The following is a 14564-nucleotide window of genomic DNA, read 5'->3' as shown; positions in this document are numbered from 1 at the left end:
CAATGCTGGTGTCAGCCAGCCATTCTATGGCGGTTGAACTGCCATGGAAAGGCTGGAGGGGAGAGGAGTTGGCCTAACGGCTAGGGCGCTCGACCTCGTACCTGGGGATCTGGGTTCGAGTCTCGGTAACGACGCAAATACCTCCTGTGATTCTGGGCAAATCACTTAATCTCCCCGTGCCTAAAAATGAAAGTGTGTCCTCATGTAACGTAACTGGAAAATATGTAAAGCGCTCTGATACCAGATTCAGTTTGGGTCTAGTTCGCGCTATATAAAACTCTGCAAAAAAGGAAAAGGCTGGCAGAGGCTGGCTTCGGGGGGGCCCCGTTACGCACCCCCTCGGGGGAGGGGAGGGCAGTTGTGCATGGTACCCCCCTACATTTCCATGCATAAGGTGGCAGGCACGGTGCGGTGCCTGCCCCGTTGTGCAGATGAATGCACAACTGGCCATTTAATATTGCGGCGGGTGCTGCAGCCAGCATCACCCGCCGCAATGTTAAATTGCTAGATGCGACCGCCTCGGAGGCGGTCGCATCATAATTAGGGCTGCGGGACCACCGCGTGACGGGCGGTCCCGATCCCACTACGATGGCAGGCGGACTCATTCGGCCCCTAAGTTCTTAAAATAGACACATTTTCAGGCTGATTGGGCTGGCGAGGCGGGACATCATTAAGAATAATTAAATATGAAGTGGCTTAAGGAGGTAGCTGCAGGTATTTGCTTGTGTGATACAGAAACATCTCTGCCTCGCCTTCTTATACCACCCCTTGTATGCCTATTATGTTGGGCACACGGTTGTTCACACGGTTGTTCATTAATATTGTTTCATTCCTTTTCAGCAACCTTCCCCAAGAGTTGACTATCTCACAATTAGGATAGTGAACAAGGCTAGAACTATTGGGGGAGTCATGGCACATACTATTCACTCTTTCTAGTGAATTACTTAAAGTAGTCATTTCTCACATGCCTTCAGCATTTTCCAAAAATAAAACTGGCAAAGTATTTAAAATGGCTATATTGTTCTGTATACTTCAGAGACCTTGAAAAATTGTCTCTCAAAGAAATGCCATCCGAGTGACATTGGATGTAAAGGAGTATACCCAAGCTGGTTCAAGATGAATACTACAAAGGATATATAACTGCTGCTAACATGGTGGTTACAAAATAAATGAGATAATGTATTGTCCTAGGAATAAGTAACCTCAGTGAAATTGAGGTTTTTTATCTTCCTAAAGCAATAACGTCTGCAGCTAAATTTATACATAAGGTTTTGGAAAAAGATTTTTTTTCGTCCACTGGATAAGCAGCCAACAGTATGAACCATTTGTCCAAGAGGCTTGTTTGTAACCAAGGCAGGATTTGTATCCATATGTATAAGTTGTTCACACTTGTATATGATTTATTCATGCAAAGCCTTTACTGTTCTGCTGAGCACTCGGAGGAAATGTAGTGAGCTGAGAACTCCGCTTGCATTACTGGGAGTGCCTTAAAACCGGTGGTTATAATATAAAAAACATGTCGCTGTGTGCAACATTTTACCCCTGATTCAACAACCTCAATTTGCTTGGTGGTTATCTATTTTAGGTCTCGCACCTGCGATGATCGCGAAGCGAGGTCGCTGCGAGGCCTATTGTCGTCGGTTCTGCTTACAAAGAGCTAAGGGAGACAAGAGATGTGCACGCGCAGCTTCAGCAACCGGATCAAGTCGCGCGCGCGTTCACCATCTCCTGTCTCCCTTTTAGCTCCATGTAAGCAGACACACACGAGCGCACACAGACACACGCACACACAGACACACACCCCCATTCCCCTCCCCCCCCACCCCCACATACACACACACACCCTCCAACTAAGCCCCACTCACCTCCTCGGCGCCACTTCTTCGGCCTCCGCGGCGCTCTCCCTCGGGCATGGGAGCCCCGCGTCTCCCCTGCTTCTCTGACCAGGCCCTCCGTGGGTGCGGGCTTCAGAAGACGGAAGTCTCGCCCCACGGCAGGTTTCGTTTTCGCCAATGCACGTGCACATCTTGTGGTTGCACTGTGTGTGTCTCACAGGAAGCTGGATCATGTAAGGTGTGGTTGGAGGGGCTCTCGTCTCCTTAGGTTGAATCTGTGTCAGAGTGTGCCTGTGCTGGGGGTCTGAGCGCCGGTGGGTGGGTGGGTGACTGGGTAGCAGCCGCTGGCCTGTTCTACCCTCAAGTGACCCGGTGGTTGCTGCTGGATACTCAGCCATGTGGACGGGACGTGCAGTACCCGGCGGCCAGCAGCAAGAAATGAAAGGCGGTGTGGGCCGGGGAGCAGCTCCTCCGTTGTGTGCTGGAGTGGGAGGCTCTGGCACGTTCTGCGGAGGAGTTACTCTCTATTCGTGCACAGGTGAGCTAAGCAGTGTACCTGGTGGCACAGAAAAACCGGACTCACCCTCGAGCTCCCCTTGCTGCTCTTCTGCAGACCCTTGTATAGGTCCACTGGAAGGGGCGTATCACAGACTGGGAGTCATTTACATTGTATTTTTGGATTACGCAGCGTCATAGCGCACTAATGCCGTTTCTAAGGGCTAAAAACAGCGGTTACTATTGAATGTTACTCAATGAATCGTGTTTAAAACTAAGGGTGGGAAAAGGGTTACAGGGTATGGACGTTTCGGGGTTAATTGATCACGAATGAGGTCGCAATCACCAGCCATTTTCTAACTAAAGGGGCCTTTTCAATCGAGTGCTGTTGAACCATGTGTAAGAGGCCCCTGGGCTCGGGGTTAACGGGGTACAGTGGATTCTGGAGTATAGGGGAGTAGGAGAGTCCCACGAAACCAGGCTCTGAAGACTCCTTTTAAGAGAGCGCTGGGCAGGTGACAGACAGGGCGGAGGGGACCCCGGGCTGACCGTGCACAAGAATATTCTGGTTTTGATAAAGCGCTCTCATTCAGCGAATGCTGCTTTATACAAAACTGACTTGTAAAGTCTTCAAACACATGCAACAATAAAAGCATAGCCCCGCTCCAGCCCTAGCAACATCTCCCGAGCATAAAAACTGTAAATGATACACGCACTCTGGCAATTCAGCGGTATGGGTGAGAGCAAATACAACTCGGAATATAATAATAATATAATAATCCACATTTGTAAAGCGCACAATCACCCGTAAGGGTCTCTAGGCGCTGGGGGCCGTCGGGAAGATTAAGCAAGCTATTGCCTAGAGGTGCTGGGCTAATCTGCTGCCGGAGCCGGGGATCGAACCGTGATCCCCAGATTCCGGAGTCAGTCGCCCTGGCCGCGGCGCCACACCTCTTCCACCTCAAAATTATACAATCTGAATGACCACAATCAAAGCCCTCTTTCGAGGCCATATCCGAGGCTTTCCTCGTTGTATAATACCTCAGTTCAGTCGTGATTCACGACTTGTGAATCACTACAGCCCCTTGTGCTGCAAATAACAATCACCTGATAGAACGAACACAACGCATTCCCACATGCCCCGCCTTCTGCGAGTGAATGAAAGGGTTTGTTAACAAACATAAGGATTTGGGCTCATCGGCTCCTTTGAATTCTGCTGATATGACGGAAAGCGATGCTATTCTGAAGTGTCCAGGCTGCAGGGAGGCAAAGCAAGGCTTCTCCTGGCAAAAACAAAGGCAGAAGCTAAAGCCATTATTTTCAGAAGTGAACATCGTGTGTAAATAGTTTCTTGGAATCCGACTCCGTCTCCTTGGGAACACAAATCTTTACATTGTGTGCACTATGTAATATTTTGTTGAGATATTTTTTCTCTTTTTCAGGAGGTACAATTAAAAAATTTTACTCAAGGAGGGGCACCACATAAAAAAGTTTGAAGACACTTCCATTATAGCAAATTAACTCAGCGGGAAACATTCGTTAGTCCCAAACCCTGCATTCTTTTTATTGAGAAAAACCCTTCTCTCTGTTCTTTCCCCTGAAAGAAGGAAACGCGCAGACACAGCCAAAATGATGTGAGCAGATAAGAACCAGATAGACCATCTCCCTCAATTAACAAACACATAAACAAGAATGCGAGGGGTTGCTGGACGGAAAGCGATGCTATTCTGAAGTGTCCAGGCTGCAGGGAAGCAAGGATACTCTTATTTTAAGAACTGATGACAATGAGATATTCACAGATTAAAGCGGTCTGTAACCAGACAAAAAAAATTTGATCGCCCCTCACTCAAACAATGCTGTCTCGGCGGCAAACATGATTGACAATGCTTCGCTTTCAAAATGCCCTCCGGGTGGTAGATCTTCTGCTATGAATGAAACAAAACCCCTCCGGCCCAGCATACAAAGAAACCTGTGCAAAGTTCAAAAGCTACTTTTGTCATCTCGTCTTCTGCTGCTTCTACCGTCTGGATCGAACACAGCAGTTCGATAGCTCGGGGGGAGTGAAGCTCGTTAAAAAAGTAATCAAACATGCCCTTTCGCTGTGAACGTGAAAACCATAGCAGAAAAAAAACAGTACATGCGAGTTTAGGACAGTTGGAAAATCGGCTACAGTTGCCAGGTGAGTTTTGATATCTTATTGTTTGTGTTGTCTGCATGTTTCTGACTGGTATGCGCAAGGGGCGGTTGGAGAAGGGAAGTGTACACCTTTACTGTTTAGCATGGATTGATGGAAAGCTTCTGCAAGGTCAAATTCACCATGGCCTCATTAGGAAGTCGGCGACTAGTTCTGTGGCACCAAACATTCTATAGGGGCTGTTACACTGTGTGTCCTGCAGGGTATAATTGGTCGCATCACAGATGCACACCAGGGGGTGGTAAGAAATTAGGAGCAGAAAGAGTAACACCAGTTAACACCATGCCCTTTGAAAAACATATGTCAAACCTTTGGGAAAACGCCCAACTGCCTCAAAACCGTGGCAAGTCACAGACCTATAATGTTGGATGAAAGCCACAACTGAAGTTTTTCTAAACATTTACTGTAAAGACATTTTTTGGAGGCATCGTTTTGTGCACTAAATTTGATCATTTTTACAGAACCTTTCCCCAGTGATAAGCGTGGGTTGAAGACTACTGACCAACATCACTCTCTAATCAAGTAGACCTTGATTGTCAGCACCTACACCTCCAATGTCCACCACCATTAGGGATAAAGGAAGTCACAAGATAATTCAAAATGATCAATGTTAAGGAGAGACCTTCGCATTCAGTTACACCTCTGGAAGTAAACAGACAAAATGGTAGTGTACTGCCATGGTGACACCGGCTTGATCAGCACACCTCAGATTCAAACCCATAATACACTCGTCAACAAATCTTAACAAGCAATTGCAATGCAATAGGTCTCGCATTTACACGAGTTTAAGCTATTGGCATTGTAAATGGCAATGCCTTTGTTTTATGTTTTAAAAACTAAATCCTAAAAAAGGCATTGTTTAAAATAGCTTCCTTAACACCCACTGACTAAAATGTGCCAATATTCATGAAAATTCCACAATGTGATAGGTTGAAAGCCTTTACATCACAATGTGGGATAGGCTGGAATGTACCATCAGTAAATCCGACCCTGCATATTGCATCAGTGGATGGGCCAACAGAGTGATATTCCATGTGGATGGGCTGCGAGGTGGGTTACAAGGTGGTAAGGTTTTCACCAATAATTTGCACAATGTTTCCAAATCTGGTATCTGAGGGACGGGCAATACGTCAGAAAGATTGTCAGTGGATTAGATCAGAAGGCCAGTCCTGGCAAGAATTTCACTTTATAGCGACGATGGAATTTCTCATTGAAAAGATTGTTTGAGTCCCATTCTGATTTAAAAAAGCATTTGCAAAGCAATAGGTCTCACATTGACTAGAGTTTGAGCTATTGGCATTGTGAATTGCAATGCCTTTTATTTATGTTTTTAAAAATAAAACAAAAATAAAAGGCATTGTAATTTGCAATGCCAATAGCTCAAACTCTAGTCAATGCGAGACCTATTGCATTGTAAATGCTTGTTCCTATTTTTGTTGGATCTTCCTACTTGCAGTTTTGGTGGAAACAAGTGTGAAACCCATGGGTGAACCTGGAAAGACGCACTTTCTGAAAAATTGACAACATTCTGAATTTAAGAGGGGGTCAGTTGCTTAGTTCGATCATAGTTTTCCTAAAGAAACTATTTGTTGAAATCAAAAGTAAATGAAAATAAGTAAGGAAAAAATAAATGGGTGACAAGGTTTTTATCTGTTATTTTTGTTTGCCCTAATTACAGATTTACGGAAGTAATATACGGTTATATCCATTAAAGTGTCCTGGTCTTGAAGATATTTAGGGTTTGTTGGGTTTTCAAGGATAATCTGTACCCAAAGCTAATAACCGAGCTGCAGCGTATGAAGTCTCATGGTGTACCGACCATGCATCAATTCATACAGTAAAATTTAATGAATGAAGAATGGTTATGAATGAAGCCTATACATTTTTCAAATGAGCCCAGGATACTGAGTTTAGGAATAGTGGTTTGGGGAACCTTTAGTTTTAACCTTCCACTTCGCAATCTGTCCTTCACATGATATCCTTCCTCTTCCTCCCGGTCTCCTCCCCGCCCCCAACCACCACCAAATTTGAAGGGCATCGGCCTCTGACACCAGACTGAGGCAATAGAAATTATCACCAGCAAAGAGCCACTTCGTGGAGCACTTTGGGCATTACAGTACAGCCCCATCCCAATGAATGAAGCATGACACCTTTTGGTGTGTAAGGGCTTGTGCTTCCCACAATGACACCTCAGATGACCTCTGTTGATCCAGACAACCTAATTAGGTTGTTCACTACAGAACACCACAACCATGTGATGACGCAATCCTTTCTGCACCACCACGTTTCGTAATGAATGATCCACTCTGCTATGAAAAAAGTATACTTAATTTCTTGTTCATCCCTGCGATCGGTTTCAGAACACATGGTGCTTTCACAGTGCTAAAACACTTTTTTTTATGACAGATAAAGAAGGCAATGAAGAAAGTGAGGAGCCACCCAAAGCAGTAGTGAATGAAGTGAAGGAAGAAGATGCCTTCTACTCAAAGAAGTAGGTATTGCACAAGGACCCGTATCTAAACTGATAATCAGTAAGGATATTTTACAAAGATGAATGAGATTGTCACCGTTTCATTTAGCATTTTATCAGCTACTTTATTAACAATATGTATACACATATATAGGATCGAAAGATTCAGCAAAGCCATGGGTTTGGTAGGTCCTGCTTTCTCTTGGATGGATCTAGAATTACCCACTGTGATAGATTAATTTTATTGTTAATATTTGCCCTCACAAAAAGACATGCCACAAAGCCACATTGTGGCTGCTTGTAAAACGCAATGGGTGCAACGTTCTTCAATCTGATAACTCTCCTATTTTCCCTCTGTTCCTTTTGAGGCCTGAAACATACCAATTCTGATACTCCTAACCTTATATGGCACTCTACTTCAACACCACAAACTACCATGCGTTTGCCAGACTCATTCTCCTGTGGGGGATTCAAGACTCCTCTTAGCAAAGAGAAAGTGGCTAGAAATTTCTCTAAAGTGACATTGTACTCTAAGCCTACAAGGCACTGAGAATTTGGAACTCTGCTTTCCCAGATCTGCGCTAAGCACCAACAACATGCTTATTCTTTGAGTTATCTGCACTGGCCTCTGCCTTGTTATGTTTTTTTTTTTGGGTCGAGCATTCGAGACCTCTTGTATATACTTTGGGTATACTTTTATGTGTATGTACTTTGTGGGCTCTGGAGATCAGCCCTAGGACTAGTCTGCTTCCGCTTAGGGATGCTTTTTTCTGTTCATCAGCCTCTTTTTAACGGTCTTAATAAAAAACGACCAGCAGCGGTCAGTAAAATACTAGAATTACGTTCTGCTGAAGGACTTTTTTTTTTTGTTGTTGTTGGCAACTGCCTCTTATTTAACTTTCTTGATAGAAAACGACCAGCAGAGGTCGGAAAAATACCAGAATCAGTTTAGCATCCTCTAGATTCAAGTCCATAGCAAGTGTCTTCCACAAGCACCCGTAGAGCACAATATTATGTATTTTCAGTGATATGATCCCCGAAGACCCTGATTTAAAAAAAATTAAAGCCGAGCTTTGTACTATACCATTACCCGCTGAAAGGCAACATATCTCTCCATGTGTTCCCATACTTGGTGTGTCGCACAGTTTGGTGCTTACTTCCCCTACATGTTAAAGAACAGTAGATGTTTCAGCACCCAGGCTAATGTGCTGCGTAGCTAAATACATATAAGATCCCAAAGGCGAGACTGATTGCATTGCAAATGCTTGTTTGTAATTTGTTTTTTGTTCCTGGGGCTTAGTCAACCTCGTTTTGGTTTTATCCTGGGACTATTTCACACTCCTCAATGAATGTTACTCCCATTTATCAATGTGAAATGGGTTTGCCTATTCAGCAGATCTACAAGAAATGATGTATAGATGCTCTCCTTTCTGGGTCTTCCTACAGAGAGCTTCTAGTGAATGATCGTTCCTGCAGATGCCTCAATTTACAAATATCCTACAAGGAAACTTGTTTTGGAAACTTTTCTCCCCCTCTGTTGCTTTCCGGGTGGTTCCATATGGCCTTGGCTGCAACTCTATCTGCCCCAAAAAGGCATATATGGCCAAAACCTATTCTGTACGTTTTTAAAAAATCACTGTGTGAATAAAGACCTAATTATGTAAGGACCCCTCTGCTGGAGAATGAGTAACCTACCTTTCTCCCATTTTAATATTACTTTCTAAAATATTCTTTTCCATGTAAGTTGCAGTTTGTGTATGCAACATACTTTCTTATTTTTGGGATTAAATTAATTGCTTCAACGGGGCCAACTTAAATCCTGGGTTTGGCTTCATCTTGTCTTTTTTTAGTTTAGCAGAACCCCTCGAATGTCAATGCACTTTACAGCCTTTACCTGACCCTGCTTGTTTCCATTCCAAATCAAATGTAGATTGTCGTCCTGAGTCCTGTGATTATTTTTTCTTTTAATCTAAAATTACCATAACGGCTTCTTATTTGCTTGTTGTTTACCTCATATTATACTGTAAGCAGCTTACTAAAATTGCTTTTGATTTCATTAAAAGAAAACGTGTCAGGAACTTTGTGGTTTTTTTCAGGTGCAAATTGTTTTATAAAAAAGAGAACGAATACAAAGAGAAGGGAGTAGGCACCCTGCACTTGAAGCCTGTAGGAAATAAGAAGACACAGTTGTTGGTGCGGGCAGATACAAATCTAGGTGAGTATTTATAATTTGGAGATTTGATGCATATTGTGCCATCAAATGGTCTCTATGAAGTTGTTGTGTTATATTGACAAATGCTCTAAATAAAATATGGAATCTGGTAAACCCAGTAGTTTGGGGATTTTTGAATGATTTTGCGTAACAAGCTTACAAAGAATAGTATTTGTCTTTGCAGATGGCTGTCTTATTGTAGAATTTAGTAATCTAATTTGTAGTAGGCATATTCTTAGTTAATTTGTTCATATGGCAGTCAAAATGTTTTATTGCCTCGCTCCAGCTTGTCAGTTTTTATTTTATTTATTGGCATTTATCATCATATACAAACAAGGGCCAAGCGTAGCAATGAGAATGGTTAGGTCTTCATACATGGTTTCAATGCAACATAGTTAACAATCAGAAAGAAAATAACAGAAAAATTACCAATGACAACACAAGTGGCATCACTCAATGACTAAGATACTTTGGAAGGTATCCGTAAGGTGGTCATACTCTATTTGCCTGTAGGGTCACCAGCGAGATGAGACTGATCCAGTTCCTGTCGTAGGTCCCTTTAGGGCAAATAAGTGATATTGGCATCAAGACTTCCTGACACAGATAAGTGAACTTATCTGCTGTCCCTGACCGAGCCGGACCGGGCACACATCGGGTAATCGACATAAAAGAGGTGTAATCTAGAGGATCTTGCCCACCTGAATGGAGGAGTTGGCATGTGGGGGCAATTCGCTGGGGCCTTCCTTAGCCTGTAAGTTACCAAGCAGGGGTTCCCCAATATCCTTTGGACAAGATTTGGGTGGCATGTCACAGTAGTGAGATAATTGATCGCTGCAGTACGCTGCATCAAGGAGCCAGTACTGCTCCCTAGAGGCGTGGCGACCACCCCCACACCATAGCCACTCTTCTTTTTGCTAGGATCAAGAGTAGTGCCACCAGTTTACGTCTTGTGGGAGGCACCTCTTTTACATATACAAGGAGACCTACCATTGGCGTATCCATAACTTGGAAATCTGTCTTGGTTTGAATAACACAGGACACTGCAGACCAATATCTCAGCAATCCCAGACATCCCCATGCCATGTGAAGGAAATTTGCTCCTGGGGCTCTACAACTTGGGCAACTCCCTGTGTCTAACAGTCCTATTCTATGAAGTTGCTTAGGGTACGCTAGAGGCGGTGCAGAAAGCTAAAGTGTATTAACCTATGTCTGTAGTTAGGAGAGAAGCCGTCCAATTGACCGCAACAGAATTCCCAGTGTCGCTAAAGTCCGGGCCCAGGTCGAACTCCCATTGCGTCTTAACTCTGAAGTTCTATCTTGGGTATATGTTGTTGGACACTCGTGTATAATCGTGTTATTAGCAGGGGGTGTGTTGGGGGCTGGGCTGGAGATGTGGGATTGTTCTCTAGACACTTTGCTCTTATTTGGTAATACAATAATGGGTCTGATGCATTCCCCGGGCCTGGGTCAATGAGGGGGATTGTCTGAATAAACCCCTCCTACTCCGTATAGATGTCTGAAAATTTACTACGGTGGATGACGCGGTACCCTTGGGCCGCACTGCGCGTGGACTGCATCGCCTCATAGATGGCTTTGTCCATTTCAGGGATAGCTTAGATTTGTCCCCGAATCTCACCAAATCATATGTTATGGAGGTAGGGAAAGGACCATCAAGCAAAACTAAGTCTACAATAGGCACACAGGGATTGGAAAAGGTCAAGTTATTTTCATATCTGGGGGTCACGTTTGACAGTAGCCTTAGTTTCAAAGTCCTTGTAGAGGAGACATGTAATAAACCAAGCATTGAAAATGCAATAGGTCTCGCAATAGAAGAGTTTGACATTTTTCGTTTTGTAAATGGATGAGTGACACCTATAGCATTTGGAATGCAACATGTTTTGTATTTACGTGACTTATATGGCAGCTCTGGTCGTTATGCTACATCTCTAGATAGTTTTATCTTTCGCAAATGTGACACCTATTGTAACACAATGTGTGTTGTGAGGGTGAGTGAGGGTGAGTGAGGGTGAGTGAGGGTGAGTGAGGGTGAGTGAGGGTGAGTGAGGGTGAGTGAGGCTGAGGGGTTGAGGGTGAGGTGTTGAGGGTGAGTGAGGGTGAGGTGTTGAGGGTGAGTGAGGGGTTGAGGGTGAGTGAGGGTGAGGGTGAGTGAGTGTGAGGGGTTGAGGGTGAGTGAGGGTGAGGCTGAGGGGTTGAGGGTGAGTGAGAGTGAGGGTGAGGCTGAGGGGTTGAGTGAGGGTGAGTGAGAGTGAGGGTGAGTGTGAGTGAGGGTGAGTGTGAGTGAGGGTGAGTGTGAGTGAGGGTGAGTGTGAGTGAGTGTGAGTGAGGGGTTGAGGGTGAAGGGTTGAGGGTGGGGGGTTGAGGGTGAGTGAGGGGTTGAGGGTGAGTGAGGGTGAGGGGTTGAGGGTGAGGGTGAGGGGTTGAGGGTGAGGGGTTGAGGGTGAGTGAGGGTGAGGGGTTGAGGGTGAGGGGTTGAGGGTGAGTGAGTGAGGGTGAGTGAGGGGTTGAGGGTGGGGGGTTGAGGGTGAGGGGTTGAGGGTGAGTGAGGGTGAGGGGTTGAGGGTGAGGGTGAGGGGTTGAGGGTGAGGGGTTGAGGGTGAGTGAGGGGGAGAGAGGGTGAGGGTGAGAGGGGTTGAGGGTGAGTGAGGGTGGGTGAGGGTGAGTGAGGGTGGGTGAGGGTGAGTGAGGGTGGGTGAGGGTGAGTGAGGGTGGGTGAGGGTGAGTGAGGGTGAGGGGGAGTGAGGGGTTGAGGGTGAGTGAGTGGGGTTGAGGGTGAGAGGTTGAGGGGGTGAGGGGTTGAGGGTGAGGGGTTGAGGGTGAGTGAGGGTGAGGGGGTGAGGGGTTGAGGGTGAGTGAGGGTGAGGGGTTGAGGGTGAGGGGTTGAGGGTGAGGCATCCTGATTGTGATACAAAAAAACCATAGTGATGTACTAGTGAACGCCACGCACCTGAGTGCACAATGAAACCAGACTGATGTACTAGTGAGAATAATAGGACATGACGGGATGCTGGTAGCGGGCCACATTGAGTTAAGATGGCACTGACCCATGACCAGGTTTTAAGATGGCGGATGAGGGCCCCTTGTTCGGTTCTGCAGGGGTGACGAGTTTAAAACTCCCCACTTCCCTGTTGCTCCAAGGGAGACCTGGTTCACTAAATTCAAAATTGTACCACTATATTACGAGGAAGTTGACAAAAATAACACAAAGAAATATACAAACAGCGTCTTTCAGTGATATCACAGGACAGTCAGACGGCCTGACCTCTGACCCGCGCCCTCCCGGACACGTGGCTCTTGGCTTCACGTTCGTAGCCCGCGGCCGATAAAGAGTTAAAAAAAAAAATCAAAATATATATATATGGGCAACACATTGTGTCCAAATGGGTGCCAATGAGTTCCAGATGTGAGAAGCTGCGCTCCCAACCCCTGGCTGCTCCTAAATAAAGGAAAGTATTCCTGCAATTCAGCTGCAGCCGCCGCTGCCAAGAACAACTCCCAGATAGGGTGGGGAGAGTGTTAGGGAACACGGGGGGGGGGGGCTGCAGAGACGCGTCTGTGAGTGGAGACAGAGAGAGAACGAGACAGCGGGCAGAATGAGAGTGGAGATAGGTAGAGCATTGGGGGGGGGGGGGCGAGGGGTGAGGTTAAAAAGCACGTGAGATGTGTGAACCCCTGAAGGGGCTAGGGTAGAAGGGTGTTCTGGGGATATCGGGGTTGGGGGCGGGGGAATCTCGCGGGTGCAAAGTTGAAACTGCATTGCTGTGTGTGTGCAGGGGGAGGCTGAAGTATGGGGTGAGGGGGGGGGGGCGGGGGGTGTCAGATCCATGGGATAGCGGAGAAGGGAGCGTGAGAACAGGAGCAGAGAGGAAAAGGGGTGAGAAGCATTGCTGGTGAGAAGTTATGGGAAAACACAGGCGGGGGAGGGAAGTGAATGGCAGGGCCCGAGAGTGCAGGAGGGGTCACACAAGTGTGAGAAACAAAGGAACGCAGCTAAAGCTAGAGGCGATCCTGTGTGTGAGAGGAGCGGGTTGTAGTGAATCGTTGACCAACGAGAAGCGGAAAGGAGAGAGAAAAGGAGAGAGAGAAACAGATGGTCGAGAGGAGAGAGGGAACCCGAAGGGAGATGAACTCTACACACAAGGGAGAAGCTTAAGAGAGAGAAATCATTGCAAGATTGGAGGAGGAGAGGGAAACAGGAGACGAGGGAACCTATAGCGGCGCCACTGGCATGCGCTGACATCAATTCTCTTTTTTTCCTCACCACTAGACATGGATCCAAATATCCCTCTTATCTCTTTGAGACTCCGATTACCTCTTCAAATTGTAAAACAGACGGAGGGCATTGCTGTGGGGAGGGGGTGTAGGAGAAATGCACACGGCAGGCAGGGGAGGGGGCGGAGCGGGGAGAGCGGCATGTGGGTGTGAAGAAGCCGGGGCCTTTGAAGTGAAGCTAAGCTTCACTTCAAAAGGTGTCGGAGGAATGCGGCTGAGGGAACAGACGGCGATTGCGGCTGAGGGAACTGATGTGCACGCGCTTTTAAGCTCAATGCACATGCGCATTGAGCTTAAAAGTCACGGGCACTGCAAGGAATCGCCACGATTCCTTGCTTGTTAGTTAAAGAGTGGTTAAGCCGCAATAGTCTCGCAAGCTCGATGCGCATGCGCATCGACAGGCGAGACCTAATAAGTAACTCAACAGGGGCAATTATGAATTTTGCAAAGAGGCTAGGCCGATGGGCTCCGGAGCAAATCCTGAACCTCTACAGTTCTGTAAGCTGTGCCAAAGTTTTATATGGGAGTGAGGTCTGGGACTTTACATACCCGCTTAAGTTACAAATAGAAGAAAAGAAATATCTGAGGCGGGTACTGAAAGTCCCACAAAGTATTTCCTCCTATGTGGTTCATGAGGAACTGGGTATAACCCATCTGTGCGACCGGTTGCAATGGAAGCCCCTCTCATGCTGGATCAAGGTATGGACAAATCCAGAGGCGGCGTTAGGTCAACAAATAACATCAGACTGCATTGCACGGGCACAGGTTCATAACATTTTTTGGCTTAGATACATCAAGGAAAACCTGCTAGCCATGGGTTGTGATGAATACTTTACCCACCCGACAAAATTGCTATCTAAGGATAAGGGCCGTATTAAGTTAGAATTTTTAAATAGAGCGAAGTCAAATAGGGAAGCGAGAGAGCTGACTAAGCCTTCAGTAAGAACTCATTAGTTAACAAAGTCGTGCCTTGGCGTGGAACCTTATTTGTGTCTTATTTACAATCCTCAAGACAGATTTCGCATGACCCGCTTAAGGCTAATTTTGTTACACCACACTTTGGCGGTT

At 46.0% G+C, this 14564-nt stretch overlaps 1 protein-coding gene across 1 annotated transcript in view; it reads left to right on the top strand.

The window, feature by feature from the left end:
* Positions 1-14564, top strand: part of NUP50 (nucleoporin 50) — a 129428-nt gene that overhangs the window by 84012 nt on the left and 30852 nt on the right. The window contains exons 6-7 of the mRNA XM_078673839.1: positions 6931-7015; positions 9091-9209. Of these exons, the coding sequence (XP_078529965.1) occupies positions 6931-7015; positions 9091-9209 (204 nt within the window). The remainder of the gene's footprint in view (positions 1-6930; positions 7016-9090; positions 9210-14564) is intronic.

This window comes from Lissotriton helveticus, chromosome 1_1, assembly GCF_964261635.1.
Source record: "Lissotriton helveticus chromosome 1_1, aLisHel1.1, whole genome shotgun sequence".
NCBI lineage: Eukaryota > Metazoa > Chordata > Amphibia > Caudata > Salamandridae > Lissotriton > Lissotriton helveticus.
The sequence above is the reverse complement of the archived record's forward strand: the minus strand, read 5'-3'. Positions and strand labels throughout refer to the sequence as shown.